This window comes from Schistosoma haematobium, chromosome 1, assembly GCF_000699445.3.
Source record: "Schistosoma haematobium chromosome 1, whole genome shotgun sequence".
Taxonomy (NCBI): Eukaryota; Metazoa; Platyhelminthes; class Trematoda; order Strigeidida; family Schistosomatidae; genus Schistosoma; species Schistosoma haematobium.
The window spans coordinates 7,018,286-7,037,061 of record NC_067196.1 but is presented as its reverse complement, the minus strand read 5'-3'; the positions used below and the strand labels follow the sequence as shown (position 1 = coordinate 7,037,061).

At 34.1% G+C, this 18,776-nt stretch overlaps 1 protein-coding gene across 1 annotated transcript; it reads left to right on the top strand.

Moving 5' to 3' along the window:
- Positions 1 to 11,249: 11,249 nt before the first annotated feature.
- MS3_00001565 (uncharacterized protein) lies at positions 11,250 to 18,460 on the top strand (the record flags this gene model as incomplete). Its single annotated transcript, XM_035730015.1, has 4 exons — positions 11,250 to 11,378; positions 14,537 to 14,632; positions 16,261 to 16,327; positions 17,862 to 18,460. 4 exons carry the CDS (start codon positions 11,250 to 11,252, stop codon positions 18,458 to 18,460), a joined length of 891 nt encoding a protein of 296 aa, XP_035589299.1.
- Positions 18,461 to 18,776: the final 316 nt, after the last annotated feature.

The window sequence follows — 18,776 nt, the reverse complement described above, 5'->3', positions numbered from 1 at the left end:
TCATCAATTGAAAGTGGAATAACTTGACGGCAGATGGTTGAGAAAATCGAAGAGTGACTGATATTGGAAATGAAGGAACAACAAAGTCTGAGACAATTCATGGACAACATACAGCATATAATTTGACTTTTAAAAAATATACTGAATTCGAACTGAATATTAGTTATTTAAGATGAATAATTTGTATCTTGCATGGAGGACAATTGACAGACTCGTTCTAAGTAAAGACTGGTGTCAGGAAAGATTGCTTACTCTTACCCTTTCTCTTTCTCCTGGTGATCGACTGGATCATGAAGTTGTCAACATCTGAAAGGAAGCACGGGATACCATGGACATCTGGAATGCAGCTGAACGATCTAGACTTCGCAGATGATCTGGCCCTCCTATCACAATCGCAACAACAAATGCAAGAGAAAACGACCTGTGTAGCAGCAGTAGGTTTCAATATACGGAAAGGGTAAAGCAAGATTCTCCGATACAACACAGCATGCAACAATCCAGTCACAAGTGACGGAGAAGATTTGGAAGATGTAAAAACCGTTGATGAAGATGGTGGATCGGATGCAGATGTGAAGGTGCGGATAGGAAAAGCAAGAGAAGTATATTTACAACTGAAAGACATCTGGAACTCAAAGCAACTGTCAACCAACACCAAGGTCAGGATTTTCAATACAAATGTCAAGACAGTTCTACTGTATGGAGCGGAAACCTGGAGAACTACGAAAGCCATCATCCAGAAAATACAGGTGTTTATTAACAATTGTCTACAAAAAATACTTCGGATCCGTTGGACAGACACTATTAGCAACAACCTACTGTGGGAAAGAACAAACCAGATTCCAGCGGAGGAAGAAATCAGAAAGAAGAGCTGGAAGTGGATAGGACACACATTGAGGAAAGCACCCAACTGCGTCACAAGACAAGCCCTCAGATGGAATCCTCAAGGTCAAAGGAAAAGAGGAAGACCAAAGAACACATTACGCCGGAAAATAGAGATAGACATGAGAAAAATGAACAAGAATTGGATAGAACTAGAAAGGAAGGCGGCGGACAGAGTGGGTTGGAGAATGCTGATCGGCGACCTAAGCTCCACTGGGAGTAACAGGCGTAAGTAAGTAAGTAAGTAAGTAAGTAAGATGAATGATTTGTATACATTTTTGTACAAAGTAATTGTGATTAGTGTAACTTCCCTTAGCAACAACAGTAATAATATTATGAATATCACTTATATAACCTGGATACATCAAGTTGAAAGATAAAGAAAATAGTAAATTGATTATATCGATAAATATTTATTTTATGCTAAAAATTAGAAGAAGTATTCAATGTTTCAATTGTGAATTAAACAAACTAAACTTTACATTTGTATAAATGAAACTTTTTTTTAAAAATTTTTCCTTTCATGAAATCGGACAGTTATCCACTAACAGTGTTTCCCATTCAGTTATCCAAATAAACATTTTTGATATCATTCACAATAATAACCATGGTAACTAATATATTTCATGTTTTTATTTACATTGACAGTTATATTTTTGCTCAGTGATAACAAATATTGACGAGTCTTATTAAATGAGATTTGTTACAAATTTATAATTGTTTGTTTTATTTCGCATTTTGATAGTTTACATCACGAATTGATCTTAATTAGACAACGATTTCAAACCAGGAAGAGTTAGATAACTGTTTCATCCTATAATGGAACTCTCCTAAAGTGTACATTCATAACCCTAGCAGAGAATGACTCCAGGACTACTATTTCTCTGCGGAGTTCAGGGTTTCCTGTTAGTTATTACCAAACATCTTACTTAATACATGATAGGTTTAGTCATCTTATACAACTTTTAGAAGTCACTCAATCTTATTTCATTATCAATTAGAATATATGACTTAACACCTCAATTTATGTTATTATGATGCATTGTAAAGTCACTACTAACATGTCTTCACGGAATTAGACTCTATATAATGAATTCGTGAAAAAAAGTTAATTTATTGAAATAGATATCGATTAGAGAACTGTTGTTTGCTGAAACCAACTAGGTCAGAGTTACTAAATTCGATTACCATAATCAGTACTGAGATTTGAATAAATATAATGTTACATGGTTGAAGACAGTCATTAAAAAACCCTGGACTTAAGTTTCTTATTAGTAGACACTCTTTATCAACAGCTATCTTGAGAGGATTAATAGTGGATGTCGAATTCCAATAGGTATCACCTAGCTTCATAATCTTAGATGTTAGCACAGTGGTATTTATATATATTAACCAGATTTTGAATCGTAGATGAGCTAAGCTTACACTAGTTACTCCATAGTTCAAGATTCTATGAAAAATATTCATTGTCATTATGAAATATGACGACCTAGGTTTAATTTAGAGTTGAGCAACTGTTCAATCAGGGGCGAAATTAGGCCATGTATTGCTATTCTATGTGTTTCCCTTTTGAAGTAATAACTAGTTTCATGATGGTCTAGTTAATTCACTAAAATAATGACACATAATAATAACACATAAGTAAAGAAAGGGATATTCATAGACTGGTTGGTATGAAACTAACTCAACTAGTATGATTAGATAACAATCCTATGATAATAGATCTAGATTGGTATTCTATTACTGAATTGATAAAAGTCTACTGAATAGAAATTTATACTTGTCATATGATAAGCTATTTATACCATAAACGAAAATCCTAAAAATTTATCAGTAAACTGTCATTATCATCAGTATTTATTAGAATGTCTGAATCTACAACCATTCATTATTCACTGTCAAATGATCATTTACAGAAAGAAACAGTAAACTCTTGAAAATAAACTGATGAATGAATAATGTTTGTTTATTACATTGAAGCCATGACTTGAAAGTTGAAATATTTAACATTTAACTAGTGAATTCAACCTGAGGTCTTTCCTAAACTTTAGTTTATACAAATCAGAACTAACGTTGGCTCACACACATACATACAAACTGTTACTCAAAATCATCTAAATTAACCTTTACTTTAAGGATAGCTTACATTAGTATCAGAAGGGGTTTTTGTGGATTTTATAGTCATTTCAATAGTTGAAACCATGAGTCAGTTGAAGCTAGATCACTATGGAAAATCTGGAAGCATTGGACGGACGTTTCGTTTAAGTGTGAGACTCCTAAACAGTGCGCATCCATGATCCCGCCTCACGAGATTCGAACCCAGGACATACCAGTCTTGTGCGTTAACGCTTTACCTATAGACTGCTGAGCAACACATCAACCATTGTCTTCAGTGAGTTACTATCTCACAATAGACCCGGTCGAACTCCACCATTGGATACAGGCTCAATAATCTAAAGGTTAATTGTCCACATGCGAGATCGATAGGTCCTGGTTTCGAATCCCGTAAGGCGGGATCATGGACATGCACTGTTGAGGAGCCCCACAATAGGACGAAACGACCGTCCAGTACTTCCAGGTTTTCCATGGTTGTCTAGCTTCAATTGATACATGATCTCAACTATTTAAATTACATTAATTGAAAGTATTTATTCTTATTCTACCTATCATTCTCTTACTTACATACACTATTAATTAGAATGACGATAAATATAAACTCACGCAATTCTACTCAAAAATTGTGTAATCAACTTACGACTTTTGTTTTCATAATATATTATCTAAGTATAAAAATGTTCTATGTTGTCCTGACTACTGTTGAAATTGATTTCGACAAATTAGACCAAATAAATTCTTTCTTACAATCAAGATTATCTTATTTTTTTTATTAATATAGAACATGGTAACTAAATTAGATGGTGGTTGGAGGTAGTCGACAGGAAACCCTGGACCCGAGTTTCGTGTTACTTGGCACTCGTCAGCAAGGTGTACCTGTAATCTTGAGGGACCTGGTGCTCCCTGGCGGATCCGACCTCTTGTCACCCAGCTTCACAGTCTGAGACGTTACTACTGATCGATAGCATTCGATCTGCACTAATAAGGACTAGACACTCATGACATTAATCGCCACTCAGTGATCAATCAATGATGATTACATCTCAGTCCTATAGGAGGTCAGTCGCGACTCGGATAGCTCAGTGGTAACGTCTCTGACTGTGAAGCTGAGTGACACGAGATTGAATCCGCCAGGGAGCAGCAGTTCCCTCAAGATTACAGGTACACCTTGCTGACGAGGGCCAAGTAACACGAAACTCGGGTCCAGGGTTTCCTGTCGACTACCTCCAACCACCATCTAATCTCAATATATAGTGCACGCAATGTCGAGTCACCTAGACTGGTGGCGACATTGCAACATGATCGATAGCATTCGATCTGCACTAATAAGGACTAGACACGCATGACATTAATCGCCACCCAGTGATCAATCAATTGTGATGGTAACTAAATCTCTGTCAGTTTTTCTAGTATCTATGATAAAAGTGGTCAATGTACAATATTCCTATTAGTAGTTTGAAGCTTAAAGTCAAGCCTATATTCCACAAGAAATCAATAGACTAGTTGTTATGACTAATATCCATAGTGTAATTTGAATGTTCATCATTATTATTTTACACTGATGCATTACATGTTAAATAACTTTAGTTAAAAGTTCTATATTATGATGAAATATTGATCGTATGAAAGTTATGTTTCATTTGTTAAACTTAAGAACAGATTTTTCCCATGTATACTCAAATTTTCCCACGCCTAGTATGAGGTATTAACTGTTATATTGGGAATAGTTAAAAATATGTTATACAATTATACTATAGGACAAGTTATTACTAAAGTACCCTTTAACTTATAAAAAGTTATTAGTTCCATCCTTCATCTAGAACAAAAGATCTAGTACAACTACGTACATGTACAAGTTACTAATCTCCATATCTATATTATTGCTAATTCGACTTAAAATGATTTAAAACCACGTGGTTCATGTCTACCTCATGTGTTTGGTTTATCAAAAAGTTCACAAATATGACGTTCCCCTTTAAAACTCTCTTACTAGTGATCAATTCAGCGTATAAAAAAATTGCACGCAGAAAAGCTAGAGCCGGTTTTTCAGAGATTTACAACATACAGGTTAAGAGATTCATTCCAGTTTGCTGATAGATTAAATTGTACGAATATTATCGTTTAGTTCGTGGTTTCTTTTAATGTTCACCAATATATCACTTTATGAAACTATTGATATAATTTATCAGAATTCTGATCTCCAACCTTTACCAATCCCAGAATTCAGGAAACTGTTACTAATGTGCACAAAAGATGTTCAATTCCAGTTTCATAACACTATATATCGTCAAATCGATGGTGTAGCAATGGAAAGTCCATTAGGTTCAATTATGGCAGATATTTTTATGGGATATCTTGAAAATACGGTGCTTAAACGAGCGATTAACGAAACAAACGAATACTCCACATATTTTGATAACACATTTATTGTCTGCAACAGTAAACAAGCATCCAATCCACCTTTTAGAACTCTTCAATAATACGCATCTCAACATACAATTTACTAAGAAATACTAAAAGAATGACATATTCCACTTTCTTGATATCGCCATACAACGTAGAGGAGATGGGGCAGTTCAACACTCGATTTATCGAAAAAGTACTTGGAATGATCCTTACCTCAATTTCAATAGTTTTTGTCTAATCAGTTACAAGAAACCATTCGTCCAAACACTATTTGATAGGGTAGAAAGGAAATGTGCCATTGACAAAGTGGAAGAAGAATTGATGAACGTTGAAAAGTGCCTAAGAGACAACTACTGCCCACAAAAATTTGTTGACAAATATAGAAAACCAGTACCTATAAATCCCAACTTCAAAAGTGATGTAGTCGCAAACACAATCAATAGGAGGATTAACACTGCACTAGCCATAAATTACCAGACAGACAAACTATTAATTCTACATAAAACAACATGTTCAGTAACCTAGTCAAAGATTGACAAGCACTCATTTAATGTTACCACCAACTGTGTTTGTAAGTTTACGTGTACCTACCAGAACACCTGCATTGACTGAACAGAAAAGAGTGTATATCTTAGTTTTTTGAGTACGTTCCAGAAAGCCTTAAAATAAGCAAAAGAACGACTCCAAATAGTGCATTTACCAAACATTCCTTGGACACAGGATATCAAGTTGATACCTTGAAATCTTTCAAGATGATTAATAAACAGCCTACCTCCAGTTTTCTGAAGTTTGCTGACGCCGTTGCTATCAGGAGTCGAAAATCTGATTTCTTAATCTTTCCCTGCATTAGTGACAAATAATTTTTTGTTGCATCTTAAAGCTCTTACATTTAATTACACTATTACGTCTTATAGAATAGTAGTCTTATTTTAATAACTGAGTTTTACTCATTTTGCTCTTATCAGTGTTTGTTCATTGCGTAATCATTTGTTACTAGCCCTTTAAACTCTTGTTACAATCAATGTTGTAGATTTGTTCTTTTACATAAGGTATATATTTACAATATTCGGTCTGTTATGTTTATTTACACCCTTGCTATTCCATACTAATTTGTCTTCAACATAACTTTCAACTAAACATCTTCATGTAAGTAATGAAATCGTGAGATAAATTTTTACGAAATAACTTGAAAATCAGAAGCCTAGTAAGTGATTAGGCTTAAATTCATTTGTAGTAAACCTGTCTCTTGCTCTACTAGTAAACCAACAGTCAGTGATTTTATGCACTGGCACCAACTTTTGATTTCTTCGATCCCCGCCTTTATTCAATCAAATAGTATACAAATCAACATAACTCATTGAGATGAGAGTAGATGACCGAGCATAACATAAACTTCAACCACTTCATAAAATAAGAACTCAAAACCACATCAATCGATTTATCATATTCACTTCGTATTCTACTTTTGAACTTAGCACTACTCACTCACTTCAGTGATAGAAGTAGGATGATTAGATTATTACTTCTCGTAATTCTATTTTGCCATGTTATATTGTTGTATTAACTATGCCGAGTAATTTCGTAGATAATACAGTAGTATTCTTACAAACTATGTCTATAAATCTTAAACAAAACAATGACAAATAGGGTAAATACTTCAGTGTACAGTTGAAATTTGATCTAATATATAAGCCACATAATTTTCGCTTATCCATTGTATAATTTCAACAGTTTTGAGTATTTTCACTATTTATACTTAGATATCAGTACTCACTTATCTTTAATTCATTGTGTGTATGAGGAAGTTCCTGTAAAATACGTATTTCAGTTTATCCAATGAGCGGTTCTCCGCTTTTACCCCTTAGAATATTTACATTTAGATAATAAATCCTGTTGGTTACTTAGTTCATAGTTTCTTGGTTACTACATGTCTTAAATTTCTCACTTTTGTATGATTAAAACATAATCCCGGCTTAGAATTTTTATCTAAAGTCAAGACTTTTGAGGTCATGTTTTAAAAAAATTTCGTAAGCATGAATTTCATTGTCGATAGAAATACGTTTGTATCAGAAGGGGTTTCGTGGATATTATAGTAATTTCAATAGTTGAAATCACGAGTCAATTGAAGCTAGACCACCATGGAAAACCTGGAAGCATTGAACGGCCATTTCGTTCAAGTGTGGGACTCCTAAACAGCGCACATCCATGATCCCGCCTCGCAAGATTCGAACTCAGGACCTATCGGTCTCGCGTGCGAACTTCTAACTTTTACACCACTGAGCCTGTATCCAATGCTGGAATTCGACCGGGTCTGTTGTAAGATAGTAATTCACTGAAGACTACAACATGAAATCTGCCTTAAAAGGAAGATCAAATGTAATCGTTCATGATGAAAGGTTCATAAAATTTCGATAAATTAATTGTTATACTGACAAGATACACGATAGTATAACAGTTGTAAACAATTGACAGATCTATTTAAATATTTATTTTCAGTATGGAGTTGCAGAGATTGTTGAATTTTATTGAAATCGCGAACCGATCAATGTTAAATCACCATTAAAAATCTCCAAGTACTGGTAGGTCATTTGGTCTTTATATGGAACTCCTTAACAGTGAGCATCCACGATCGCGTAGTTGGAAATTGAACTCAGGATATTTGGTCTCACACGCGAATGCCTAAGCTCTAGACTGATGAACTGAGGTCCAATGATCTTAGTGATTAACTTCAATCAGTCCACGACATTGAACTGTCATATGTTCATTGTCTTCGGTGAGTAACTACCTCACACCCGACACGGATTAGTTCCACTGATCACGGCTTCTTACTAGAACTACGGAAATTTCCTCTCGAAGTTGGTCATTAGTGAGAACATGATAATTTTCAGTATGAGGTTGTGGAGATTGTTGAATATCATTGACCACCATTGTGTTCACTGATAACTCTTAAAGATTAAAAATAAACTTTTAAAATTTTCAAGGAACTTCACTGATTCAACTTAATCAGTTATGTGAATGAATATTGGTAAAGTAGTAACAATGTATCCCAACAATCTTGATAAAATATTTCCTAGTCAAAGTATGGATAGTAAACCTAACTACAACCTAACGAATATATCGACACTGATTAATTGTTATCAAAAAGTGGGTTGTAAAAATTTAATATTTAGATTCATGTGTCGATTAAAGCTAGACCACCATAGAAAATCTGGAAGCACTGGATGGCAGTCAGTCAGTCAGTCAGTAACAACGTAGAACTTCGTACGTACGTACATCAGTTCGAGTTGCCACACCACATTAGCATAGAGATGCAGTGGTCGATTCAAATCCCGTAATAGTAGAGGTAATAAGAGTATAAGCAGTAATCGGGAAGATTAGTGTTTGGAGATGTTACTTAAAGAGTATAATACAGTGAAATAAATTTGAGAGAAAAAAAAGAGACAAGGAGGAATAAAGAGATCAAAATTTGGGAGAACACAAAGAGTGTATGCACCTGCGCCATTGCAAACGATTTTGAGCCACGTCATTCAGGGTCTCTAACCATTGGTTGCTATCATCTCGCGGTCCCCAACCAGGTAGTCTTCACCTAACGACATGACTCAGACCACCTGTCAGTGACTTCATGGACTTGTGCCATGTTTTGGTCTGGCCGCCCCTACCTTTCTTCCAACCTACTCCCATACCAGTGAACATCGCACATCGAGGCAGTCGGTCGTTGGGCATACGTAACACGTGTCCCAGTCATCTCAACCGATGAAGTTTCGCTACTTCATCAATTGATTTGCCATCCTTACCTAGTACCCGTTTCCCAACAACTGCATTACTTACTCGATGGTCCCACGATATACGAGTACATATTTCGAAGACACCTATGATCGAATACTAGTAACCTACTAATATCCTCTACTCTTACCGTCCATGTTTCACTGCCATAAAGTAGGACGGAACGAACTGCTGCGCAGTAAACCCGTCCTTTGGTTGATAGACGGATGGCCGTCTCGTCCTATTGTGGAGCTCCTCACCACTCCACATCCACGATCCCTCTCACGAGATCTAGTACCTACAGGTTTTCTATGGTTGTCTAGCTTTAATGGACTCATGAGTTCAACTATTAGAAATACTTATTATTTAACAGATTATTTATAAGGAAATGTCATTGTCTTTCTTTATCTTTTTCATTCAATATGATCTTATTCAGAGAATATCTATCAATGTAACGGAAAAGTTCGTTATTTTAATCTGTTTGAAACTGTTATCCGAATTTCACACTTTTCTAATATAAACAAGTTTACTACTTATTGACTTCTGTGTAGTACACTTTGGTTCATATGAGAACTCTGAAGTATGAAGTCAATTAAGCTAAGAACCATTACAGATCCTTTCTCATGATAATAATTAATCATAACATTATCACAGGACTAAACTCAAAGTCAAATATTTTCAATCCTGAATTGAAAATCATTAGTTGAATGAAATTACCCATAAAGAAAAACTATTCGTTCAAATTTAGACGAAAGTTCTTACTTATACTGTTTGTTGTAAACACTTCTGAAGAATTCAAAACAGAATGAATTACAAGTTTAGTGACCTTTTAATTATCAAGTATTCCAAGTCTTTTTTTAAGAAATTTCTGTGCAAAGATTCAAAGAAATTTTATGTACATTTTCACCATGAATTACTATGAGATGAGTAATCGCTGAAAATCAAGGAGGGATGACATAGTCAATTTTATATTTGCTCAAAGTACTACGAAAGCTAACGGTCATAATTCTATAGCAATTATAAACTAATGACAATTCCGGCCCTTTGATCAGCATAACACCTTTCAGTAGTTTTCATTTTGACCTTTAGCGAAATGTATGAAACAATGATGATTGAAGTTCACAAGCTCAGAAGTAAATTATTGACTACTGATCCTAATGTATCATATTCATAACGAGATCAAAAGTTGTAAGTTGAATGATATGTGCGATTATTGTTGTGCTTCCACACATACAAAAACCAAAAATTAACACTGTTGGATGTCGGCCGGCTCAGTGGTCTAGTTGGTTAAGCGCCTGGAGCGAGACTGGTATGTTCTGGGTTCGAATCTCGCGGGGTGGGGAATTGTGGATGCGCACTGCTGAGGAGTCCCACACTAGGAAGAAACGGCCGTCCAATGCTTCCAGGTTTTCTATGGTGATCTAGCTTCAATTGACTCATGATTTCAATCAGTGAAAAACACTTTCAACAATGATGGAACATCAATACAAGGCTTGATTTCCCTCTCTATATCACAGTGATTATCTAGTTATTATTAGTTCACAATCAAAATGATCTTTAGTGAGCTACTTTTCAATGAATTACCTAATAAAAATTCCTTTTACTTCATCCTAAAAAATGTAACATTCAGCATTATTCTAATAACCCATTAAAATCATTAAAATTGTCTTCTAATTTAACAAATCAAATTGAGAGATTAATAAACTGGCACAATTTTATGTGAAAATGTCTACCTATATATGTGTGTATGTGTATGTGTGCAGACATGATGACTAGGCATTTCAATCATTTCTTACATGTGGCAATAATATAGAACAAGAAAGGGATCAGGTTACAAAATATGTGTTGGGTTTTTTTTTTGTTTTTTGATTTTTCAATATTCTTTAAGGAAGCCAATCAGTAATCAATTAACAGTCAACTACAGATCCCACCACCACCACCAGCAGCAGCAGCAACAACAACAACAACAAGAACATCATCACCACCCCCACCATTGGTTAAGTACATAAATAAATTATAATATAATTAGTCTGTTTTATTCAACAAGAAAAAGATTCATAGAAGTTAATTATTATTATTATAATAGAATGTATACATCAACTCCATATACAAATCATAGATCAGCAGAACATTCAACTATATCTAATGAAATGGATATTTCAAATAAGATTCAATTTAATTCTAACTTAAATGGAACTCAAACAAGTTGGAAAAAAGTAAGTCAATATAAAATGGAATACTGTCCCATTGTATTATTATCATTATTATTATTGTTTTTAATAATAGTCATAATTTGTATGGTTGATATAAGCAGTCGGTAAGTAACACTTACAATGCCTTACTTACTTACTTACGCCTGTTACTCCCAGTGGAGCATAGGTCACCGATCAGCATTCTCCAACCCACTCTGTCCGCCGCCTTCCTTTCTAGTTCTATCCAATTCTTGTTCATTTTTCTCATGTCTATCTCTATTTCCCGGCGTAATGTGCTCTTTGGTCTTCATCTTTTCCTTTGACCTTGAGGATTCCATGTGAGGGCTTGCCTTGTGACGCAGTTGGGTGCTTTTCTCAATATGTGCCCTATCCACTCAGCGTTTCTTCCTGATTTCTTCCACCACTAAAATCTGGTTTGTTCTCTCCCACAGTAGGTTGTTGCTGATAATGTCTGACCAACGAATTCGAAGTATTTTTTGTAGACAATTGTTAATAAACACCTGTATTTTCTTGATGATGGCTTTCGTAGTTCTCCAGGTTTTCGCCCCATACAGTAGAACTGTCTTGACATTTGTATTGAAAATCCTGACCTTGGTGTTGGTTGACAGTTGTTCTGAGTTCCAAATGTTCATCAGTTGTAAATATACTGCTCTTGTTTTTCCGATCCGCGCCTTCACATCTGCATCAAATCCACCGCGTTCATCAATGATGGTGCCCACATATGTAAAGGTTTTTACATCTTCCAAAGCTTCTCTGTCAAGCGTGATTTGATTGGTGCATGCTGTGTTGTATCGGAGAATCTTGCTTTTCCCTTTGTGTATGTTGAAACCTACTGCTGCTGAGACTACCTACAATACCTATAAAATGTAGTTTTCTCGTATGAATCGCAAAATTGTGTTCTAATGTTTTAAACAACATATTAATTGTAGTATAGTTTGAGCTCTGTGTTCTACTTTAGCATGAGTAGTCAGTGTGCTGTTTTTTGACGGATTTATAGTGGAGGAACGTCACAAATGGATAAAGGACACTGTAGACTATGTTTCTGATATGAATATGCATATATATATGATTACTATTCTGCGAAAAAAAAGTAAGTAGAGAAACTATAGACAACTATGTCTTCAACGGAAGCACACTTTGTAAGTTAATTCATTAGTTCTTCAATTATATTGACTGGGGACTGGGAACTACATCAGTTGAAATTCATACTCTTTCACTGGTGTTCGTAATATTTTAAACGTATATACATATATATTACTTTGAATTCCTATAACGATCAATGTTCAAGATGAATATGAATTAAATATTTAATTAATCAAAATGTACTTAGTCTCAGTGATGAATAAATCATACAATTTAAAGTACTAGCAATTAAACAACTTTCTTTCATCTTGTAAAAAACATCTAACTTCTTATCTAGACGTTTTGAAAAAGAAGATAGTTAAATGAGAATTAACTAAAATAGTACATAAGCAAAGATGGATAGTGGCTAGTAATGGAATCTAGGAAGTGCGTTTCATCCTATTTAGGACTCGTCAGCTGAATGTACCTGGGGAGTTATAATTGGAATGAAAAGCGCGTCAAATTGGATTTCACTGCTAGCCACTATCCATCTTTGCGTATGATGCTTGTGAATTAAGGGAATATCGAGGCAATCTGCACAGGATGTACGTATGTTAACATGAGACTTATCAATTGCAGTCCTAAACAATAATGGGAAGATACAAGCAAATAATACCAAGAGAATTTAAAATAGTATCACATATGTTGTTTTATTTCTAAACATAGTAATGTAATAATTATTTCAGGGATAGTTTCAGAAATAAACAATGAAGTTATAAAGTATTCTGCAAGCAATGTAATTGCTAAGCTTCATTAAATTCTTTCTAAACGATAGATAGATAGATAGATAGATAGATAGATAGATAGATAGATAGATAGATAGATAGATAGATAGATAGATAGATAGATAGATAGATAGATAGATAGATAGATAGATAGATAGATAGATAGATAGATAGATAGATAGATAGATATGAAGACACATCATACTTATGGTTTCTTATTTATTTATTTATTTAAATACATAAACATTGGCACCAGAAGGCACCAAATAGATATGCTACATATAAATCATTCGATTTGTGAGAGGGCTGGGGTACTGCCCGTGTGCCCGAATCGAAGCAGGTGGTTTCTCAGGGGGCCAAATCCGGAGCTTTCGACCTAAATGTCTAATCCATAAGACAGTGAAGTAACGTAAGGAGATGTAGTCTCATGGTAGCTAGTGACCGATGATTGGTTCATACTCCATTTTTTCTTCGGGATACTGGAGCCCATGTAAACCGTTGGTTGGGAATCAGGGTTTTCAAACTCCCCTAGGTGGATCGTCCGTGTCCACCAAGCCGGTTGAAGCACCGGATATTTGCTTTTCGTCCTCTCAATTTTCTAAATAACAATGATACCGCGAGAAGACAGTGAGTAGGACTTCCTTGGCCGAGCGAGAGAGCTAACTCTCTCCACTCTCGGACGTACCAGGGCATTTGAGGGCTTTTAAATACTTACGATAATGCTTTAAAATATATTGAAAACAGTAGGACTATTTTCCGGCTAAATCAAATTTTTCGGTCTTTCAAAGAAACTATGGATTAACTTGATACACTTTTTCTTCATGAAATATATGACTTATTATTTTTATTCTGTAACATGTTAATTGATCGATCTTCACTAAGAACGACCTGACACACATGACATTAATCACCACCCAGTGATCAATTAATTGTAAATACATTTCAGTTCTACAGAACGTCAGTCGCTGCCCGGATATCTCAGTGATAACGTCTCTGACTGTGAAGCAGAGTAACACGAAATCAAATACGTCAGCAAGCACAAATTCCCTGAAGATTACAGGTATACCTTGTTGATAAGTGTCAAATAGCGCGAAACCCGAATTCAGGGTTACCTGTTGACTACCATCAACCAACATCTTATGTTCATTGAACACTTAGAAACACTTGATATTTGTCACATATTTCATATAGATCAATAATATGATGTTACTACCGTTTCTCTTTCTTATTAAAAATGTATCATATTAATGATGATATATTATTTGTTTACAATTGAATTTATTACTTCTTTTCATCATTACTTTAATAAATTAGCGTAATAAACCATTAGTGGAGAAACGTAGACGTCAACGCATTAATCATGCATTGGATGAATTGAGAAGATTGATTATAGAGCCTAGAATCAAACATGTAAGTTTAATTTTTCTCATATTTCTTCACTTACTAATTAATTAACTGATTATTGTTTCATGTTTCTTTTTGTCATTGTAATTTAATGGGTGCATGATTAAGTTGTTTAGTTAAGTAGACAATATGTCTACTATTGAATTTGAAAAGTGTCATGCTGTGTTAGGATTATTCGGATTCTTTTAACACTTCCAGTAATTAACTGTATGTATATATACTGAATGCTTTTATGAATGTATAATGTTAAACAATAACTCTTAATGAAAAACGTGCCATATGTCGTGTATTATTAACTGGCTAAGCAATGAAATTCATCTTCAATGTACTTTCTAAATGACTAAACGGCTATATATATATATATATATATATATATATATATATATATATATATATATATATATATATATATATATATATATATATATATATAGTGGGAAGTCGTTACCCGTGGAGTTCAACCAGGTCGGTTGAGATATCGACTCACTGAAGACAATGGTGTACGGTGGCGCAACTTCTTGGATTGGTTGAACTTAGACATTAACACCGTTGGATGCCGGCCGGCTCAGTGGTCTAGTTGTTAATTGCTCACGCGCGAAACTAAAAGGTCCTGGGTTCGAATATCGAGGGGGGAGAGTTCGTGGATGCGCACAGCTGAGGAGTCCCATACTAAGACGGAACGGCCGTCCAGTGCTCCCAGGTTTTCCATGGTGGTCTAGCTTCAATTGACTCATGATTTCAACTAGTGAGATATATATATATATATATATATCAGTCAATGACAACGTAGAACTTCGTAGGTACGTACATCAATTCGAGTTACCATATCACATTAGCACACAGATACAATTATCGATTCAAATCCCATGGTGGTAAAGGTAGTAAAAGTATAAGCAGTAATTGGAAAGATTAAGGTTTGAAGATGTTATTCAAGGAGAACGAAAAAATAAAGGGACATGAAGAATTCAGAAGATTAGAATTTGAGAGGATACAAAGAATGGATGAACCTGCGCCATTGTAAACGATTTTGAGCCATGTCATTTAAGGTTTCTAACCATTGGTCGCTATCGTCTCGATATATATAGTGTATACGAAATAAAGTAAATATTTGTATTGATTTTTTTCTGGATTCAATTTAAGGAAAGGGTTTATAATGTAAAGTAACATCAGGATAACCATTACACCGAGCTCAATTTCAATACTAAAAGAAAATATTTTAATAGCTACATTCATGAGTCTATCTAAGTTAGACCACCATTGAAATCCGTGACGAAAGGAGTTAAATTCATGTCAAGTGTGAGACAGTTATCCACTTCAGACAATGAGTGAAGAGTTTCACAAAATCATGAATCGATTGAAGTTATACAATAACATCGGCTCAATGGTCTAAAGGTTAAGCGATAGTTCGCGAGACTGAAAGTTATGGGTTCGAATCTCTTGTGCAAGATGGTGGATGTGCACTTTTGGTGAGTCCAATACTAGGACGAAACGGCCGTCCAGTGATTTCATACTTTCACTGACGATCTAGCTTAGATCTACTCATGAATTTAACTGTTAGAATTTGTTTGCTTATTTTACATTTACACTGTTCTATCATACCTTCAACTTTCATATGATCTTTTATTTTCTAACAGTCTAATAAATTAGAAAAAGCGGATATTTTGGATATGACAGTCAAATTCATAAAAGATTTAACAACTAGTAAGTAGTTTTAATATAACTATTTTCTCAGTAAATTTTTTAAAACTTTGATACTTACATTTTTTTAAAAAAAAGGTCGAATTAGATTCACTTGGTGTTGTTTTATATGTACCTTCCATCTGACGAGTCCCAAATAGGACGAAACGCGCGTCATGGATTCCACTGCTAGTCACTATCCATCTTCGTTTAAAAAGATCGAATTATTTATTTTTATAGTTTATACTTAACACTTTAAGAATCATGACAACTTGTAAATGATTCATTGATAACTCTTCAAAGCAATTTGCTGCGAAACAGGTTACCTAAAAGAATATATATATAACGTACTCTGTAGGTGGTAGTCGTTGTGAGCTAACAGGTGATAAGGATAAATCGGAGGCATCTTGATTAATTAGGTATCTAGAAGGTGGATAAAAAGAATTAAGGGTCAGTTCAATGAAATTAGTTGCTAGTTTTCATACCTGCAGTTATTGATAGTCTTAAATAAAAACAAATGGATTATATGATAATGTTTATCATAAATCTAAGATAATTCTTGTGATTATTTATGAATTGTTCATATATGTATATGTCTAGTAACAATAACAGCAGTCGTAAACAAAAATGGGAAGATACAAGCAAACAACATCAAGTAAATTAAACTTCACCCTATTAGACAAGCAGGTGGCTATCATGATTCAGTAGCTGAATGGAAGTGAACGGTATTGGGTTGGAGTCCCAGAGTGAACATCAACTCTGAGATACATGTACATCCAGCTGATAAGTCCCAAATAGATCGTATTGCTTGTCCTGGATTCCATTGCTATTATCCATCTTTGTTTATAAAACTTGTGAATCAAGCCAATATCGATGCGATCCGCACAGGATGTACATATGTCAGTTAGAGACTGATCAATTACAGATCTAAACAACAATGAGAAGATACAAGCAAACAATACCAAGTGAAGACAACGAAATTGATATTGTCGAAATACGCATCTTTGATTTGTGCTAATTTGTGTAGTAACTATCCTCACAGTCTTCATAAAAACTAATCACTAATACCATATCAACGCTCATTTTTCAAACTGTTAGTTAGTGACATCATCTACCAGAACAATCAATAACTGAATTATTGACATTCAATTAGTAGTCAAGTTGAATTGGGATTTTCCGAAGTGTAATAGAGAAGCTTAGGTCAAAGTTAAAATGTGTAAATGTATAAATAACTCTATAGAATTCAATACATTACTGACAATTTATCTTGTTGAATCTTATTGAAATCATAAACCAATCAATGTTAGATTATCATTAAAAACCTACAAGCTCGTTTCATCCCAGTATTGAGCTCCACAACAGTGTGTATCGATGATCTCGCAAGCGTGAATCAAACTGAAGACCTCCGATCTCGCTCACGAAAGCTTATCTTCTAGATGAGTAAGTTAAGATCCAACAATGTTAATGTCCACCTTCCACTAATCTATATTGTCATGCAATTATTATTCTATTTCATTATGAGTTCTACGATCAAATTATTTTCACCTTCCATTTTTAGATTTTCAATTAGATAAATATCAAACTATATTTCAAGAATCTCAACAAATTGAAAATATTCGAATGTTTTATTATGGATATTTATCTTGTGAAAGTACTTTTAAAAGTATTATTCAAAAACATTTTGATCATCAACAATCAACATCTTCAACAATGAATCAAATGAATCAAAATGATCTTATTAATATTAACAATGAATTGTATCATTCCAAACAGTTTACAATGTCACATATATTAAACACTGTACATTCATCATCATCATCATCATCATCATCACCAGCATCAACATCATCATCAGTATCATCATCATTATCACCATCCTCATTATTCCCATCGAAACAACTTTCAATCAATGATTTATCTGAATCAATAAACTTTATACCTAATTATAGTCTTTCCTATAATACTGAACAATCACAAGATTTTATTAATTCATTAATTTCATTAAAAACAACGGATAAGTTAGTGTCTAATCGAATTTCACATAATAATTGCAGTAATGAAATGTCTTTATCATTATCTACATTATCATATAATAATTCATTAGAAGAGAATAATTATAATACAGATGAAGATCATGTATTATGGAGACCATGGTAATTAATTAAATGAAACAATAATCAATTCTATTTCTGTATAGTATAAATCGATTTTGTAATGAGTGTTAAGTGTTGTTCTGTATGTTATTTATTGTGTGTACTACTGATATCAACAGATATAAGTAGTATGTATCGTCAATCTAAAGTGAAATACCTGTCAGTAGACGGTTAAGAAGATTGAAAAGTGAAGAGAATGAGAATAAAGAATGATTGATGTGAAAATAAAGGAACAATTAATGGATATTTTGTTTTTTGGATTTTACTAAAGGATTATGTAATTTTGTAGTCCCGCTTTTTTTCTTGTTTATTACAATATA